Source organism: Canis lupus, chromosome 25, assembly GCF_011100685.1.
Source record: "Canis lupus familiaris isolate Mischka breed German Shepherd chromosome 25, alternate assembly UU_Cfam_GSD_1.0, whole genome shotgun sequence".
In the NCBI taxonomy this organism is placed as follows: domain Eukaryota; kingdom Metazoa; phylum Chordata; class Mammalia; order Carnivora; family Canidae; genus Canis; species Canis lupus.
This window is the reverse complement of record NC_049246.1, coordinates 9049466-9068978: the sequence shown is the minus strand read 5'-3', so window position 1 is coordinate 9068978 and position 19513 is coordinate 9049466. Positions and strand designations below refer to the sequence as shown.

At 43.5% G+C, this 19513-nt stretch overlaps 1 protein-coding gene and 2 long non-coding RNA genes across 4 annotated transcripts in view; 1 reads left to right on the top strand and 2 right to left on the bottom strand.

Annotated features, from left to right (window-relative positions):
- Positions 1-1587: 1587 nt before the first annotated feature.
- Positions 1588-5432, bottom strand: LOC111092279. Its single transcript, XR_005378390.1, has 2 exons — positions 5216-5432; positions 1588-1825 (listed from the first exon to the last, which is right to left on the bottom strand). It is a non-coding gene; the product is annotated as an uncharacterized LOC111092279 (long non-coding RNA).
- The window catches only part of LOC119865902, a 21846-nt gene continuing 7765 nt past the window's right edge, over positions 5433-19513 (top strand). Inside the window, exon 1 of the long non-coding RNA XR_005378391.1 lies at positions 5433-5511. This is a non-coding gene — a long non-coding RNA (uncharacterized LOC119865902). The remainder of the gene's footprint in view (positions 5512-19513) is intronic.
- HSPH1 (heat shock protein family H (Hsp110) member 1) overlaps positions 16918-19513 on the bottom strand; it is a 25059-nt gene continuing 22463 nt past the window's right edge. For both annotated transcript variants that reach the window (XM_038573340.1, XM_038573339.1), the window contains 2 exons: positions 19159-19320; positions 16918-17817 (listed from right to left, as the gene is read on the bottom strand). In XM_038573340.1, coding sequence (XP_038429268.1) covers positions 17611-17817; positions 19159-19320 — 369 coding nt within the window. In that variant the 3' untranslated portion in view covers positions 16918-17610. The remainder of the gene's footprint in view (positions 17818-19158; positions 19321-19513) is intronic.

Here is a 19513-nt window from a genome sequence, read left to right as displayed (position 1 = left end):
TTACAGGTCTGTCTCTGAAAACAGTGTAACCTCAGGCAAATCATTTAAACTTCCTGTTGATACACCTAGAGCTCTCCCAGGTGGATTTGCAATCTAAGGAAATGAGCATAACAGTGTATTGCTTTGGAAATGGAAGAGGATAGGGCTTCTCCATCCACAGACACCTGGGGTTTGACATCACCAGCGTCTTCACCATTGTCATCATGGGTAGCAGCAGAATCAACATTATTATTATTATTCTTTAAACATCTTCACACAGAACCACCCTGGGTTTTAGTTGTTTCTCCTCAGAGTGTTAATCTGCTCAGGCTAATGTAACAAAATATGAGACCAGGTGGCTTACACAACAGACATTAATTCTCATAGTTCTGGAGGGTGGAAGTCTGAGATCAAGTTTCTGGAGAACTCAGTTCCAGGTGAGGGCCTTCTCACTGTGTCCTTATGGGGTGAAACAAGAATAATCCCTCTTCCTCTTCTTATAAAGATGCTAATCCTATCCTAAAGGATCATGACCTCTCAACCCTAATTATCTTCCAAAGACCCATCTCCAAATAGCATCACACTGGGGGTTAGAGCTCTAACATCTGAGTTTTGAGGGACACCATTCAGTCAATCACCAGAGATTGCTGTGGGTGTGAGGTGGAGCAAGGCTTCCAAAAAACATAAACCAACAGGGGAGGCAGCTGCAGGAAGATGCCATCACACTCTCTAGGTTCACTCCAGGTGGGGCAGCATGAAAGTCTGCTCTGGACCCAGCATCAATTCTCTACTGCTCCCTGCTGAATGGCCACAAGAGTGAAACATAAAGGAGGAGCTATGAACAGTGAAGAAAAGAGGCCAGAGTGGGGCTGCTTAGAGAGTCCCAACCAGGAGGGAAACCAGTGGAAAATACTCCCATCCAAATGGATTGATGCCAGTGGTGGTTGTGCTACTTAAAAATATGTTTTTTTAAGGCAGGGAACCAATGTACATATGGTAAATGTTTTATTTCAACATGCAACAGTAAAATGTATCTTCATTTCCTAATCTTTGGATGTCGGGCCAAGACCTGTTCTTCAACTAAGAGGAGTTCAGCACAGTCTTTCATAAATACATCGTATATGACTTTCAGTTTCTGCTTTAAGTGCAGCAAGAACTTAAATATATTTGCAAGGCAACATGAGCACAGTAGCCTCCTAGATTTTTAGAATTTTCTCTAAGCTTTGAAAGTTGTCCCATTTATCCTCAATTCAATATCACCCTTCATGTAGTCTTTCCAAAGAATTCATGTTAGTTTCCACATGTTTGTCTTCACACTAATTTCATCAATTTTCAAATCATTTAAATTAATTGATAATCACGGGGTGCCTCAGTGGCTCAGCTGGTTGGGCGTCTGCCTTCAGCTCAGGTTGTGATCCCGGGGTCCTGGGATCCAGCCCAGCTTCTGGCTCCCTGCTCGGAGGAGAGTCTGCTTTTCTTTCTCCCTCTGCCACTCCCCCTGCTTGTGCTCTCTCTTTCTCTTTGTCAAATAAATAAATAATATTTAAAAAATAATAAAAACAAATTAATCAATAATCACAATAAAATGTACCACTGGCATAAATAAGATTGGGAACAAATGCAGTGAGTCCTTGTTAAGCATTCAACTCAACCCTCAACCATTGAGAGCGGACATGTCATGTAGCAGATGTGACCGTTGGGAAGCTGGGGGCATCTGGTGATGTTTACAGAGTCAGTCAATCCATCAGTTCAGTCAGGAGGGACGTCTGCCTCATGTGATCCTTTTGAGTAGCAAAGATCAAAACAAATCAAACTGATGCTTTCCCTGGACAGCCTAGCTGCAGCCCTGTGGATGAGAAGAAGAGAACTCAGGTGGGAAGGAGGAGGGGGAAGGTCCTGTCATTGGTCCACCCATATTGATTTTACAGATACCTCATCTACATTCTCTCAGTGGCACCCACCCTTCTCAAATAATAGCACACACTTTAGCCAACACCACAAAATGTTGAGGATCTTCCAGGTCACCTCTACTATTTAGGTGGGAATTATTCCTTTATTTTGTTGCATTCTCACAACATCCTGGAGATGTACTGTATGTTATCTATACTTACATATAAGGAAACTGAGGCTTAGGAGTTTGTCCAAAGTCAAACCAGTCATCGGTGGTAAGGCAGGCACATGGTACCACTGCTCTGGGAAAGGAGCATACCTCAGAAAAGGGCTTTTATAGGATCGCAGAAAGGAAGGTGTAGCTTTTTTTTTTTTTTAAGATTTGTTTACTTATTTGAGATGGGGAGGGTCAGAGGGAGAAGGAGAGAGTATCCTCAAGCAGACTCCCCGCTGAGCACAGAGCCCCAGGGGGGGCTTGATCTCAGGACCCTGAGATCATGATCTGAGCTGAAACCGAGTCAGTTCCTTAACCAACTGAGCCACCCCGGTGCCCCAGGGAGGTGTAGCTTTCAAATGCTCCAGATACTAAGTAGAAGCTGTTGGCAATGGGCAGACTATTGTGGAATCAAGCATCCTGCCCCAGATGCAGGCCTGGGTGACAGCGCTAGTGTTAACTAGCTGAGGTTCACGTATACAGAAAGAGGTGAATAGTGGCCAGAAGTAGGTACTTTCCAGGCTGTGCAAGGTGAAGTGAGGGTGGGAGAGGCTGGCAGGGAAGAAACTCGGCACCAGGAAGGCAAGTGGATGACCTAGTGGCTGTGCATGGAGCAGAGGGACGCTCAGAGACACAGAAAGAGTGCTGACTGTGGCCATGGAATCTAGTAAACAGACAGAGAATAGTACCCCAGAGACAAACCACGCTCTCGCAAAGGGTAGGCAAGTATACCTCCCATCCCTGATGATCACGAACATTCAGGCTTGGCCTCAAGAGTTTTGCTGGAAATTGTGCATGAATACTTCCAGGGAGTTCGCTCAGCATTCATGCTACACTACTTGTTGAGTGCTACTCTGTGCTGGGCACAGTGGGAACAGAAAGGAGTCTGTGACCCGAAGGAGTTCACACACTCAGGGAAGCAGAGGGGGGTCTCCAGGCTCTGCCCCTGCACTGCTTGGCAGCCCCCTGACAGCAGGGGTGCAAAGCATCCTGGAAACAGTTGGGGGGGTGGTGTGCTGCTGTCAGGCTTCCTGGATGAATGGACTTCATACCCAGACCTGAAAGTTGAATAGGATCTAGCAATTTGAAGGAAACTTTTAGAGAAGGAAAAGCTGCTATCCTGTGGACAGTAAGTGAAATAAGCTAAGTGAATAAGCCAGACACAAAAGGACAAATACTGTAGGACTCTACTTAATGAGAAACTGAGAGTATTTAGATTTATAGAGACAGAGCAGTGGTTGCCAGGGGCAGGGGGAAGAGGGGAATGGGGAGCTGTTGTTTAATGGGGATAGAGTTTCCATTTTACAAGATGCAAAGAGTTCCCGATATGAATGATGGTGATGGTTGCCCAACAATGGGAATGGGCTCAATGCCACCAAACTGTACTGTGGCTAACAGTGGTTAACATGGTACATTGTGTGTTATGCATGTCTTACCACAATTAAAAGTCCAAAGAAGGGTAGAGAGAGGGACAGTCGGGGGGGGGGGGGGGGCGTGAGAGGAGCATGAGGCTAGGCAAGGCAAGAGAGAAAAGTGGAGGAGTTCTGGGGAGTATGAGCAGCTCCATGTGTTGGCATAGAGTTTGGAGTGTGGAGGTGACAGTGGCAAGAACTTGACAATGAAAGGAAGGCTCCTAAGGGCTCAAGGTAGATGGCTTCCAAGGTGTTGAGAAATAAACAGGAGGGAGAAGAGCTGGAGATAGAGGTGAAGAGAGCAACCTGCACATGTTTTTGCTAATGGAAGCCGTCCTATGGTGGGGAGGACCACCGTGCTGAGCTGGGGCTTCCGTTTAAGCAGGAGGCAGCAGGTGCCCAAGCAATCCACACGCTCGCCTGGTTCTTTTCTTCCAGGCTGCCACGGGACCAGAACCTGTGAGCGGGGTGGCCCAGCATCTACCAGGCCCTCTGGTGCCACCAGGTCGCCTGCGCGTCAGCTGTCGGGGAGAAGCCAGACTTGTCTATTATTGGCTCAGATCTGTTTAATTTAAATTTTCTTGCACAGGGAAAGGAAAGAAGTGAAGCTTCCCAGAAGGAGCACTGATCACACAGCAGTTTCCTTGTCTGGGCTCTGAAGAGACCAGGATGCAATTTTCTTGGCAAATTCTTCCTCGGTTAACCCAGATGTCTGAGTGAGAGTCAGCCTTGCCCGACAGGGGCAAGGAGGAACAGAGCAAGAAATGATTTCAGCCGGTGTGGGCTTCCTCCCAAAGCAATTAGAGTTTGAATTGAAGCAGCCGACTCAGATTCGAGGTTTTTCTTCCTTGGATGCCATGATTTGCTGCGTGACGACAGCACAGAGCCGATGGGCTGCAGCTCTACCACAACCCAAATATCACGGCAGCCTCGGCCTGCAGGTGGGCTGGGAGAGCAGGCAAGAAACGGAGGCTGTTGGTAACAAGCGGACAATTTTGAAAGTTTGCTCTGTGCCAGGCGAGCCTCCATTAAGAGCTGGAATGTATGATTATCTCCTTTATTCCTAAGTTATTAGGAATGAGTAGATGCTAGTATTGCCCCCATTTCACCAACAAGGAAACTGAGCTCTGGGAGGTTAAATGACTGGCCGATGGCTATCAGTTAAGTAAATGGCAGAAGAAAAATCCAGAGCCCACATGTTCTAACTACCAACAATGCAGACTGTCAGAGTAGAGAGAAGCAAGCTCCAGGAATAAAATCAAAGGTCAATTGCCCTCTCCTTTTCAAGTGTGGTCCTACAGAAGCCATTTTAAAGCTATCAGCCCTCTCGGAGAACCCGACAGTGGTAAAAAAAAAAAAAAAAAAAAAAAAAAAAGAAAAAGAAAAGAATAAAGCTGCTGCCAGTTACTGAGCACTTGCTATGCCAGTCTTTTCATGAGCATTGTTTAACCTTGAAGCAGCCTAGGGAAGGTGCATCCCAGCTTTATAGATGAGAAAACTGGTCCTCAGAGAGATTATGGGTTTTTTTGCACAAAGCCACACAAGCCAAAACACTCAAACTTCAAACCTTAGCTGGGCCCCAGTAACTGGCTATAAATCTCTACCCCTAATTCAAAGCCATCCTTTTGTGAATAAGAATTGTAAGGTACAGAGTCCGTGATGGCAAACACAGGAAGTCTCTTGATCCACCCCAGTCCTGTACTTTCCAGTACGCACTCACCTGCTCTTTGGTCAACGCATGAGCAGCAGCCTTCTCAGAGAGGCAAGAGGGGTACTGTCTGGGCCATGTCCTTCCCCATGGGGCAAAGAGTCTGCAAGACTAAGGAGAAATGTCCCACTTCTGGACCATACTGCAGGTCCTGGGAACTGGAAATCTCATGCCCAGATATCCCTGGATCCATGTCCAGAGCCATGCCACAGGCTGTCCTCCGTGCATTGTCACATCACCATGGAATTATGAGGACTCCAAAAGTTCTACATCCATCCTGGCCTTTTGGGGTCTTCTGAGTGGCCAAGGTAGGAGGATAGAACATTCATCATCTGTTAATATTTTACTGAACACTTTGTGAACTTGATATTTAACTTTTGAAGCCTGAGCCTCCATTTGTAGTCTTGCCCTGGTCCCCCCAAATATCAGGGGTGAGCTTGCCTCTACTTCCCTTTCACTTCTCAGACTCCACTGTCCCACACCTCAAGGCACCTGTGACCACAATCCCTTTTCTGCCCTTGCCAAGAATGTTGGATCCTCACTGAGCAATTTTTAGGGGCCCCTCCCTGCCCCCCACCACGAATGGCGTTCCACAGTTTTTTGTATTTTCAGCAGCTCCAGGGGAGATGCTGCTCTCCTTTCTGGCTCAGTTGCCTGATTGCTCCCTGTGACTTTTCTGACCCAGCCACGCAGGAACCCAGACCTCAGTACCTCCAGCTGGTGCCGGTGGTGATCCCTCATATCAGCGAAGACTCTTGGGTATCCATTAGGCAATCCAAATTTAGGCAAAATAAGAAACGAATCTATTCCTAGAACCATGGGAAAAATCTGTCCAAGAACTCAGTCCCAGCAGTACTGACTTCTGTCCTTGTTCGTGTGGTTCCATCTGTTCTCTCTCTCCAGACTGGTTCTGCCACTTGCAGGAAACATGGCCACAACCATCCCTGGGTTTAATTTGTAGCTTTAATTCCACAGGGAGACTGACATCAAGTTCTCTTGGGCTCCAAGTCTCAAATCCCTAGCAAAGGGACATGCTGACAGTATCTTGGGTCAGCCACTTACCTTGGCTCAAACCAAGCAAAGGCTTGGCATTTAAAAATGCCAAAGGCATTTAAAAATGTCTGGTCTCTTAGAGCCACAGTGATGCAAAGGCCCTGCTGTCCCCTGGAGAAGAGGAGGGTGCTGGGTACACAACCAATCCTCTGCATATCCCTGAAAGCTAGACCGTTGCCTTCCACTGCCTCAGACTATCAAACAACGCCTCTCTGCCTGGTTTCTCCTTCCCCTTCCCGCCCTCCCTACTTCCTTCCTTTCTTCCTGACATGAGTTTAAATCCTGAGTTTTTTCCTTCTTACTGAATCCAAGCTCCCGAAGGATGGGGAGGACAGGCCCTCAGCTCTGTCACCAGCCTGCTGATGGGCCGGAGCACATTATTACTTTATCCCTTTAGTCTTAATATCCTCAGCTCCTGGAAAAGGGAAGGGGGAGCAGTTTGCTCCCACACAGGTTTTGTCCTTCTGTTTCTGAGTCTTGGAGCCTCCTAAGCAACCAGCCTACCTTGGCCAGACCCCTTTCCCACCCCGCTTTATGTAAACCTTTAAAACACTGGATTTCTCCCTATTTTAATGAAGTACTCATTTTTAATCCTTTATTTTTGGACCGTAACATTTAGAGTCTAATCCTCGGGGTTCTAGCCTGCCTACTTGGTACTATTTTAAATTGAGAGCTCTGCATTAGTGCTGTTTTGCTGAGGGCAGTGTTCTCTCCATTAACTAATCCCTTGAGGAAATAATGCCATTATATAAAGTCAGCAGCATTCAAAACAAAACCCATCTTATAAATCATGCCGAGCAGGGTTCCAGATACCTCCAGAGGCAACTTCCAATTGGTCTGGCCTTGTTGGAAGAAAACGGGGCAAAGAACACCAGAACTTTTTCTGATCCAGGTATTCCTTCGGCCCCACTCCTACCTCTGCATCCAGAGTCCTGCTTTCTCACCTGCCCCCTATCGCATCACAGCAGGAGCACAAACAAGTCCAGCCATTATCCACAGGTCCTTGCAGAAATAAGTTTGGGAAATGCTGGATTAAAGACAGTTAAGCGGGTTTGTTTACCTCTGATCCCATCTCAAGCCGATCACCTCCCAAAGGCATCACCTCCTACGCCCACCACATGGCAGTTAGAGCTTCAACATCTGGATTTGAGGGTGCTACCAACGCTCAGTCCATAACAGAGAGGTGACTTGTTCAGGATCATAAGCAAGAATGTGGCTGAGCCATGGCTAGGACAGATGTCTCTGAAGCCCTACAGACCTGTCCTCTTTCCCTTGTACATAAAGGACACTGTGAGGCATCATGGATTGTCAAGTAGAAAGAACGTGCTAGGCAGCTGGTAGGAAGGATAAGACTACATAGGATTTGAGAAGCTGATGAGGCCTGGCATCTGACCAGTGGCCCCAGGGAGTCTGAATCTGCCCTGCCAATAACCCCTTCTTCTAGTGAGATCTCAGAAGGAGACACAGCAAGGACTGATGTAAGATGGAAGCAAGTGCTATTTTATTGCTAGCTGAGATGCCTGGTAGTCCCTCAGATGGACCGCTCCAGGAAGCTGAGCTGGGGTTATGACAGGCTCAGAGCCTAAGCAGGTCTTCCTTCTCTGACCCAAATCTTACAACTGGACTTTGGTGAGTTGACAAGTCTGAAGTGAGTGACCCACCATGAGGGGTAAAGCCCATCAGGGTCCCTGTCTCTGACTGGTGGTATTAGAGTGATGGTACTGTCCTCTCTCCTGTTTGGAAAACCCAGCATAGCACCACTTGGAGTACAATTTGTTTGCCTTCCTAGGATGCTCCGGTAGAAGGTAGGGGCCCATCAAAGAGGAGCTGCAGCCTTTTCGCCACACCAGGTGCTTGAGGGAGGCTGGCTACAACTCTATGATGCTTGGTCAGCTGCCTCTGAGATTCAGAACAGGGGCAAGACCATTCTTCTAGACCGTGGAAGCCACTCGGCCCTACCTGAATCCTGACTAGTCCCAGGCCCCTCTTTGAGGCCAGCCTGTCCTCTCCATCCCTCATACCACCACCTGCCCTTTCTGATCAGGTAAAACCTGATCAGCCCCTCACCCTCAGTTCCAAAATCCCAAGAATATTCTATAGTTTAGATGCTAGTCTGAAATAATATGGCCGGTTTGATATATCATGCCCTCTCCTCCCTCCCATCCCAATACGCACTTTCCAGCCTCCCCTTTCACTTCTGCCTCTTGTTGTGGGAACTCTCATGAAGAAAGACGTCATGTGTGTGCCTCTTTATGATCATCGGAGGTATTACTAAAGGCTTACAAATTTTAATTACTGGCTTAATATGCCTATACAACAACAAAGGAAGCATATTTTCTCTGGGAGATTTCTCTCTGATGAAACACAGACAGGAAAACACTGCAAGAAAGACATAGGCAATATTTCTTCTCATCCACTGTGGGGCAGGTATGGGCTGAACGATGGCCAGCCACAGCTAGCGAGTTCCAATCCCCAGAACCTGTGGATGTGACCTCCCTGGGTAGTGGGTCTTTACAGATGTGATTAACCTCAGTATCAGGAGAGGGGGAGATGACCTTGGATTATTTGAGTTGTCCTTAAATGCTATCGTAAGTGTCCTTGTAAGAGAGGCAAAGGAGATAACATGGGGGAAAGATGACGTGAAAAAGAGAGATGTGGCCACATGCCAACAGACACTTGGAGCCACCAGAAGCTGGGAGAGGAAAGGAAGGATCCTCCCCGCAAAGCCCTCAGAGAGAGTGGGACCCTGCCACCAATTTGATTTCACACCTCTGGCCTCCAGACCAGTGAAAGAGGAGCGAGACATGCAGAGCAGTGAGTGCTACAAAGCCACCAGAGGAGATGAGGCCCAAAAGATCACTAGACTTAGCTCCAGAAAGTTCATGGGTGATTTCTGAGAGCAGAGCAGTTGGAGCGAATGAGCATGAGGAGACAATGGACGCTGTGTTTGCAGAGCACTCCCCCACATGTAGACTTAGGAGAGTGGGCAGTAAACTGGAACCCTAAATTACCCACTGAGTAAACAGGCCCTGGAAATCAGAAGCACGTGTTTCAGGCACCAGCATCAAACCCAGAAAGAACCCCGGAATGTCCTGGGTCCTCCCTTCTGTCCATCTGGTGTCACCCTGTCCTCGCCCCATTGCCTCTGCCTGTTTCCTACCTGGGGGACCCTCTTGAATCTCGGCTGCAGCTGAGAATTGACTTTCTCCCCTTCCACATGCTGTCCAGAGTTTTAGCCAAGAGTGAATTTCAAACTCCATCTCTCACAGACACTGTAAAGTTGCATGACACAAAGACCTCTTTGGAATAACAGGGTTGGAAAGAGAAATCCACCTGTGGCCTATCCTGCTTTGGGTTTGTCTCGTGGGGGCAGAGAGGGCATGCATGGGGCAGGGGGCTGCCACTGGCCCCTTAAAACAAGTCCGCAGAGAGGTCTCGCAGGCCATTGGGACCAATTCCAGGCTGAGGCCTACACAGATCATGTTCCTGACAGGGTGCATCATTTCTTACATAAGCTAATAAATCCTCATTTACTTGTAAGAGGAGAAGTCAGAGTGTCACAGCCAGTTTGGACAAGCAAGGAGAGCAGTCCGAGGCTATTCTCCTGTTGTTGGCTGGGGAAGTCTTGGGTCCCTAAGACAGTGACCAGCCTCTCCTCGGAAAATGGGATGATGTGGAGATGTTGGAGCAGGACTGCAGCTTCCACTGGAGAAGGAGTGACTCCTAGGGACCCTGTGTACCCCATATTCTGTTTCACTGGACACAGTGGCCCTGCTCTCCCCACCCACCAACCACCCACCCTTCACCCGGGTCCGTATATGGCCCAGTTGTTTGTCTACACTGAGAGCTTGAGGCACTGCCTCCACTCTAACCGGCAGTCTATTTTAGCTCAGACCTCCCTCCTGGGTTCTGCACCTGCGAGCCCCCCTACTCACTGGCTGTCTGCCTTGGTTCTCTGCAGACTTTCTTTCTTTCTTTCTTTCTTTCTTTCTTTCTTTCTTTCTTTCTTTCTTTCTTTCTTTCTTTCTTTCTTTCTTTCTTTCTTTCTTATTTTATTTATTCATGAGAGACACAGAGAGAGAAAGAGGCAGAGATACAGACAGAGGGAGAAGCAGGCTCCATGCAGGGAACCCGATGTGGGGCTCGATCCCAGGACCCCGGGATCATGTCCTGAGCCGAAGGCAGATGCTCAGAGGAGACCAGGCTAGAGGGGGAAGTGAGGAGAGCTGACTTCACCGTCGTGCGTGTTTGAAGTGCGAATTTGAAATGTTTGCAGAGGGACCCCTGGGTGGCTCTTATGACCCAACTCATGAGATCACCCCCAATTTCTTTTATAAAGATGCAGTTGATCTAAGTGAATACAAGTACTATCTAATTATTTGACTAATAAAGAACCATCTTCTAATTCTTCAGTAAAGCTCTTCTTAGGCAAAACACAAACAGTATTGCCGTAAAATGTCCAAAGTTCTCATACAAATTTAATTTACATCATTTAAAAGGAGGTTGGGCTGATAATGACAATCAAGGTGTATAATCCTTGATTGTATCCTGGATCCAAAAAAATAGCTCTAAAGAACATCTGGGAGACAAATGGACCTGATAATGCTATTGTGCCAGTGAGGGGTTCCTTGGGTGTGGCAACAAACTTGTGGTCTGGGAGAAGGAGGTCCCTGTTCTGAGGAGGTGGGTGGGGAAGAGAGAGGTGAGTGGAACCATGACTGGCCAAGTGTTCACTGCAACATTGTTAACTTTTCTAAATAAAAAGTTAAGGCACTTAAAAAGAATGCTACCTTGGTATTTATTGTTGTTTTAAGGAAAAGGGATGTTATTTAGGCAACTCTTTCAGAGGTATTTGGTGTTTGTTTGTTTGTTTGTTTTTTAAGTAGTCTCCATGCCCAGAGTGGACCCCAGCATGAGGCTTGAACTCAAGACTGTGAGATCAAGACCTGAGCTGAGCTCAAGAGTCAGATGCTTAAGCATGTGAGTCACCCAGGCACACCCCTCTTTCAGAGGTTTTTATGCTAGTAAACAGGATAATTCACAAATCCTGACAACCACCCCTTCTTCGGAACTGGGAAAATATTGTCCTCTGCTTATGGATTATAAAGCCATGGTTCCCAAGGGCGGTTTTGGGCACCATCTGTCTTTTAGAACATTCCTATCCTGAAGTGGTTAGCAAAAGGGTAGCCCTGGGCACCCAGCAATAATAAATAGACCGAATTCCCACTAACCCCACAGCAGCTGGTTGGTTCACTGAGCAGCAAGATGGGCATGCTTTGACTGCCTATGTCTATTTAAAGAGTCACGCTTTTCACAGAAAACATGAAAGGGAGGAAATTAAAAATATCAATGTGTTTGTGTGTGTGCAGTAATAACAGTAAACAGTACATGCTGATATTAGAGAGGAAAAGTAGCAGAGGAAGTGATTCTCTACTCTTGGTGTGGCAAAGCCTTCACTGGGTGCCTGCTCTGTGGCAAGATCACCAAATGCTTCATGTATAGAAATTCCTTTAATCCTCACAACCACTTTATAGAGGGAGAAACTGAGCTCGGAGGAAATTGGCTGGAGCGGGAGGGTTGGGTGTCAATGCCAAAACCATGCTGATTGTAAAAAGTGGAGCCAGAATGGAAACTGCAGTATGTTTGACTGAAAAGCTATGCAAACACTTAATTTACTATCCCTTACAACCCCCAACTGAGTTAGAGCCAGTACTGGGTAAGTAGGAGATTGTTTCCTGATTCTCTCTACTATACTTATTTGATTTTTAATAATAAAAGACCAAAGCATCTAAAAAGAACACATTTGTAGGAGAATATGCAGAGGATGTTGGGGTGAGGGGTGGTGGTGATGCTGGGAAGGACCCCCAAGAGCACTAGCACAAATAACTACTACCATTCATTCAGTTGGCTGCACAGTTGGCTCATTCTCAATATGACTCAAGCCTTAAGGGATGAAAGCAGAAGCCATTAAACGATGTACACAGCCATCAGTCCCCAAATTCTCCTACTGTGAAGTGACAGGACAGGTGTAAAGAAGTTGGAATTGAACATCCCTAGCCAATGAGAAAAGTCTGAGTACAGAAAAATGTAAATAGATGAACATATACCAGTTTACAGAACACAGTATCAATGCTTGGGAAATGGAACTTCAAATTCTTAGGGCTGAAATGTCGGTTAACATAGATGCCATATAGTCAACAGCCCAGTGGTTCTTGCACTTGTACATTAGCCTCATCTGGGAAGTGATGAAAATCCTGATGCCAGGGTCCCATCCCAGATCAACTAAATCAGAACTTCTGAGGGTGCTTGTGTATATATATATTTTTTATTTTAATTTTTAATTTGTTAATTAAATTAATTTTAATTTTTAAAAAATTTAAAAAAAAATTAAAGTTTTTTTTATTTTAAGCCTCTGAGATCTTTTAAGTTGCAGCCAGTGTTGCAAATCACTGCTTCTAGGGCAAAGTTTAATGAAAAAGGCAAGCTTGGTTTTTGTTTTTTGTTTTTTAAGGAACAATTGCAATAGCCTAACAAAAGCGTGATAAACAATTGCAATTGTCTCAGAACCAATACTCATCTTGACTGTTTTAGATTCACTGATATTTTGCTTAATCCTCGTCCCCATTCCCTCTTCTTTTCTGTCCCTCTCTTGATCAGGGTCAAAAACACTGGATTAAGAGTCTGTATTTCGTAAAGAAAAGCTTTGGTGTTTCATATAAGCATGAGTTTAGGAAGCTATATACAGCCTGGTGAAAAAAAAAAACAGCAAATCTTAATATGGTTGAATTCAACATAATTTCAAAGAACAGAATGAGTCCTCTCATGAAGCATTTGCAATGATGCTAAAAGTGTATTTTGACAGTGCTGACCAACTTTTACACCTAAGTGCGTGCTAACATTTATCACTCTACTGCCACAGAGAGAAGAGGCTTTGAGTCCATCAGATCTAAGTTAGTCGGACTGTCTTCCACCCCATTTCTCCACTTGTAAAATGGGAAATAAACACCCCTCAAAGGATTGTGAAGCCTGAGTAAGAGCACCTGGCAGAGTGCTGGGTCACTTAGAGGCAGTTAAGTGCCAATTTCCGTCCTTCACTTTTTGTAGGATTTTGAAGTTCACTTTCCTTAGAATGGATCTCAAGGTACAGGGGGCAGTTTGGGTTGTCACAACAGGGGCATCTAGTGGCAACTAGTGGATGAGGGATGCTGTTCAATGTTATACATGGTACAGGGCAGCCCCCGACAACACATTATCCAGCCCCAAGGGTCAATGGTGCTGAGGCTGAGAGATGCTGCCATCGAGGGATGCACAACATGAGAGACTTTGCCAAGGGTATGTGATGTAGCTTCGGATAAGGAAATGGGAGATTCAGGAAAGTCAGGTGATCTAAAAACCATAGTATTTGGGGAGGGGCCTGAGGGAAGCACAGTTTGAACCCTTGGACGTGAAACTATATCCTTTTTTACCTAAAAAAATGTTCTTTCCACTATATCATAGTGCCACCTGTCCTTAAGCAGAATAAGAATTATTAAGGGACCCACACTATGCTACAATACTGAGAAAATAAAACCAGTAGACACTGGAATAGCGAATTATTCTAAAGCTTTCAAATGTGTCACACATGCTCATATTATTTACAAAACACATGCAAATACAGATTCAAAAGTAATGAATTTTGGCTGGTCGTCCTTCAGGAAGTACCCCAGTCTAGCAAAGCTAGACAGTCATAGCACATTTGCCACTGATAGCAGCAATGGCATAGCAGAAACTTCCTCATCATCCTGCCCACTACAAGAGCTTAACCATGTCCAAATTACTCAGTTCTTTGGGAGAGTGAATTTATCTTGCCAAATACCTTTGAATCAAGACTCAATCTCTCCAGAAAAGTATGATATGGTTGTTTTGTGCTGATTACATACAGATAGTGAGATATTCCTTCACTGCAAATACCACAGACAAGACAACAATCTGGGTATAAATTGACAAATGGTTATGTCCAAAAAAAAAAAAAATATTGAACACTGTTGATAAAAGCAAGTCATCGACAACAGCTAAAGTTTATTTTTTTGGCCTTTCTAAAAGTAACTCTTTTTTTTTTTTTTTTTTAAAGTAACTCTTGATAGCTATTTAGTAAAGAAGCATATACTTTTTGATGAGAAATCAAGGACAAGAAAAATCAAGTAAATATTGAAGAATTTTACCCAAGAAAGTTAATCATTGCTCAGACTTCACCAATGTTCATGATGAACTAGACTTCAGGGGTCCATTAATGATTACTAAAGTCAGTATTTTTATTTTTTCAAGTTTTTATTTAAATTCTGATTAACATATACTGTAATATTCGTTTTAGGAGTAGAATGTAGTGATTCATCACTTACATATAACACCCACTGCTCATCACAAGTGCCCTCTTAAATGCCCACCACCCATCTAGCCTGTCCCCCTGCCCACATCCCTATAGCAACCCCCAGTTTGTTTCGTACAGTTAACGGTTTCCTGATTTGTCTATGTTCATGTTTTCTTAAATTCCACTTATGAGTGAAATCATATGGTACTTGTCTCTGACTTATCATAATAATACCCTCTAAAGAGCTCCATATACATTGCTAATGGCAAGATCTCATTTTTTGATGGCTGAGTAATACTCCATTATATAGACCACATCTTCTTTATTGGTCCATCAGTTGATGGACACTTGGGTCTCTCCATAGTTTGGTTATTGCTGATAATGTTGCTATAAACATCAGGGTGTTTATCTCTCTTCAAATCAGTATTTTTGTATTCTATGGGTAAATACCTAGTAGTGTGATTGCTGGATCATAGGGTAGTTCTATTTTTAACCTTTTGAGGAAACTCCATACTCTTTTTCAGAGTGGCTGCACCAGTTTATGTTCCCAACAGTCCAAGAGGGTTCCCCTTTCTTTGCATCCTCGCCAACACGTTTCCTGTGTTAATTTTCCATCCTGATAGGTGTATCTCATTGTAGTTTTTAGATTTCCCTGATGATGTGATGTTGAGCATCTTCTCATGTGTCTTTTTTTTTTTAAATCTTCTTTGGGAAAATGTCTATGTCTTCTGCCCATTTAACAACTGGATTGTTTGGGTGTTCAGTTTTTTAAATTCTTTATATACTTTGGATACTAACCTCTCATCAGATAGGTTATTTGCAAATATCTTCTCCCATTCCAAAGGTTGCCTTTTCATTTGTTTCCTTGCTGTACAGAAGCTATTTAGCTTAATGAAGTCCCAAGAGTTTATTTTTGCTTTCGTTTTTCTTGCCTTGGGCCTATCTAGTAAGTTGTTACCACCAGTGTCAAAGAGGTTAGTACCTATGTTCTCTAGAGAGTAGACATTTTTAAAAATAATTGTCATGAAGTTACAATTTAAGTGAAAATTAAATATAAAATTCAACGCTTTGTTAAAAAGAGCACTTACCCAAACTAGTCCATGTCCTGAGGATTCTAGGTGATTACTAGATACATCTAATGCAGGCTCACACAATTGTTAATACATATCACAAAGTAGTCAACGTTGACATTGTGGTTTTCCCCCACATCCAAAAACGCAATCCTGAGGTCATTTTATAAAAGATTTTACAGAAAAGTGATACTACAGAAAATTTCTAACCTTTAATTACAACAACTTAGGCCAGATGATAGTTCCTTTATCATCACCAGGTACTTTTCTGGGGTGGAAGAAAAAGTTCTCCCATTCATATTTTTAAAAATCTTTCATTTTTTATGGCCTTCCCAATAGTACACAGATCACTAACCTATCTTCATGTCTCAATGGGGGGCCACATACCCAATGAGTATATATTAATATGCACTAAGAAATAAGAAAAACCACAAGAGACAGACTCTTTATGGTTAAGAAAGGTGCAAAGAAATTACAAATTGGGAAAATGTGTGAAGTATCGGCAAATGGTTAAGAGTGTTACTAAGAACATTTTCTAGAAGATCAACATTCAAACATTATCAATAAGATATTTATGAACTGCAAATAGGAACACTTACAATGCTAAAGTACACATCACATTCACAAAAACAGATTACTTAGTACTTAGTGGCCATTTTTGGAGTATGGGCTTTAAAATTTGAGTAACTGGAGTGCCTGGGGTATTTGAGGACTGTATCTAACCTAAGCATGCATGTCTTCCCCAGCAAGCCAACCCTTCTTGTCCTTAGAAAATAAGCAGATAGGATCCATTGCAGCCTCAGATAACAAAAACCTTCTCTCCACCAACACTGGGACTGGTTAAAATATTTGTATGTCTTTATATTGGGACTCAGGAAAGCAGTGCAGTTACAACACCTGACTATATTCACTTCTTTCCTTGGTTATACAGTTTTAAAAAACAGCCTACACAACCATGTAACACGCATACCTGTCCCAACACTTCCCCATTATTAAGACAAGGTTTGAAGGATATGCAAGAAGTTAATGTTCCCCTCCCCCTGCCCCGTGCTAGGGCTATATTCAACTTTATATTTTAAAAAAATTTACCGTAATAAATATATGCTACTTTTCTATCAGGAGAAAGCACATGTAAGAACAGCAAAAAAGGAGAATCAAATTTTCATACTAAATAACTTCATTTCTGCTACAATTTATACACCTTCCCCTCCCCCGATTCCATTTTGGAGTTAGTGACAAAACCGTTTAGAAATAACACCATAAGATGAACTTTATTTTAAAGCTCATAAAAGGCTTCACAATATCAGTTACAAACAGAATCAACATTTCTTCCAATTTACACCTCCACATGACAATGTACTGTATAACAAGAGATATAGTTGAAAGTTTTTGTTCTGCATGCTAACACATTTCACTAGCTTTTGCTTTACTCATTGATTTTTAATATCAAAGCAAAAAGTTGTATTCTATTTTTCAGAATTAATATTAGAAAGCCCTTATGAAGTCAGACTTAGTCTTGTTTATAAACATCCACACCCACACACATGCTGAAATGGAGAGCAAAATGCAAGAAAACTACCTTGGCAGGAACAAATGCCTCAAGATTTTAATCACAGCCTTCTTGAACAAGCAGTACAGTTTTAGTTTCTCCAAAAGACAAAAGTCAATTTCATCCTTAGTGATGCAAATGGTAATACTGCACAGAAGCTTAGTATGAATTCACAATTCCACAGGAATCTGAAAGTTACCAAGGCAATTTTCCCTTTTAGGATCATAAAGACTACAGACTTAAGCTTTTTTCTCTTTCCATATAATACACAAAATTTCTAAACATCCTTAAAAAAAGAAAATATAAATAGTCTCAGTATGTTATGTAGAATCACATACTATGGCAAAAATATTTTATTCATTGAAGGACTAAGCCAACATAATATTATCTAGTCCAAGTCCATATTAATGGAACTCTTCTCATTAGGGTAACATTCCCCATTCTGATGTGGAGGCTCGGCACCAAAATTTTCTTTGCCTTCTAAATCTTCTTCCTTTTTATCAATATTTGGGCCATTTGGAGTTCTTTCCAGTTTGGGCGATTCAATTTTTGGCTTGGGTTGTGTTACGACGGGTTCACAAGTGTTATTCAACTCCTAACCAAAGGAAAAGAAAACCAGTAAATAGGTTAACTCTGATCCATCTAGTCATTTTCAATTACTTTCCTAACACACCTGAACTGTTATTTTTCTACCAATCCCAATTATACACGTCTCAAGGAATTCAATTTTCCCATTACACTTGCCCAAAACTATGGCTTGAATTCTGATCAAAAGAGAAAAGAGCACTGAATATTTTTCTATGATGAGTCAGGAACCTGCAAAGTACTAAAAGTGTTAACTCAAATGTTATTACTTCATTTAAACCTCACAACAATATTGAAAGGTAGAAATTATTATCCCCACCTATGCAAGAGGAAAGATGGTTCAAGAGAGGTTGGGTAACTCAACCTCAAGATCAAGAAAGCTAGTGAGTGAAGAACAGGGATTCAAGCTTATAGCCCTCTGACTTCAAAGGCTCACGATTCTTGGAGGCACCTGGGTGGCTCCCTCCATGGGTTGAGCTTCGGGGTCTTGGATTTCAGCCAACGTCATGATCTCAGGGTCCCGGAACCGAGCCCCATGTCTGCACGACTCCTGGGATACTCTCTCCCTCTCCCTCCCTCCCCCCAACTAGCATGCATGCTTGCTCGCTATCTCTAAAATATGTAAGTAAAATCTAAAAACAAAACAAAAGGCTCACAACTCTCACTGTGTTTGAACATTTTTCCAGATGGAAAGCATTCTTTGGTTTTCTACTCAACTTTCTTCAGAGCCTCACACACTTAGCAAGGCCTTTCTTGATAAAATACCATTCTGAGTCCTCCTCCAGTGCCCAGAATCTCCTAATCCTTTTGACTACTTTATTTTTGTCTTCAGCATGTGACACCATCTGATACACTTCCTCTCATACTTGTTGCTGACAAGCCTTCCTCGAACCAGATGACTGCTACAGGGGCAAGGACTGACTTTGTCTAAAATTAACCTGAGAACAATGTGGTAGGGGCTCAACAAATATGTTTTTGAATGAATAATGAAGCAATGGAAATTTAAGAAAAGCATATAAGGTCTTCAATATTTTGTAGTATCAATGATGAACTCAGAAATCTGGTCTCAATCAGGAGGAGGTAAAAGATTGATCAAAGAAAGAGCTTATTTAAGGTTCACATGATTGCAGGATGCCTGGGTGGCTCAGTGGTTGAGCATGATTCCGAGGTCCTGGGATCGAGTCCCATATCAGGCTCCCCACAGGGAGCCTGCTTCTCCCTTTGCCTGTGTCTCTGCCTCTTTCTGTCTCTCTCATGAATGAATAAATGAAATCCTAAAAACAAAGTTCACATGATTGCAACTTGAGTCCCGAAGAATACACAGCAGTAAACATTAGACAGTAATGCCTACCTTTATTTTTGCTTTAATTTCCTGAGCACGTACAACTGGATCCTGATCAAGACTCTTTTTAGCCTGAGCATTCATGATATTATTCATCCATTCCATCACTTCATTAACAGACTTCTCCACCTTTTTCATCTCAGACTCATCAATATGATTGTATTTCTCATCCTGAATGGAAAAAGGCATGGTCATTCTGTAGACTTAATTACGTACAGTGGGGTGCCTGGGTAGCTCAGTTGGTTAAGCATCTGCCTTTGCGTCAGGTCATGATCTCAGGGTCCTGGGATCAAGCCCCGCATTTAGCTCCCTGCTCAGCAGGAAGTCTGCTTCTCTCTCTCCCTCTGGCCCTACCCGCACTCAT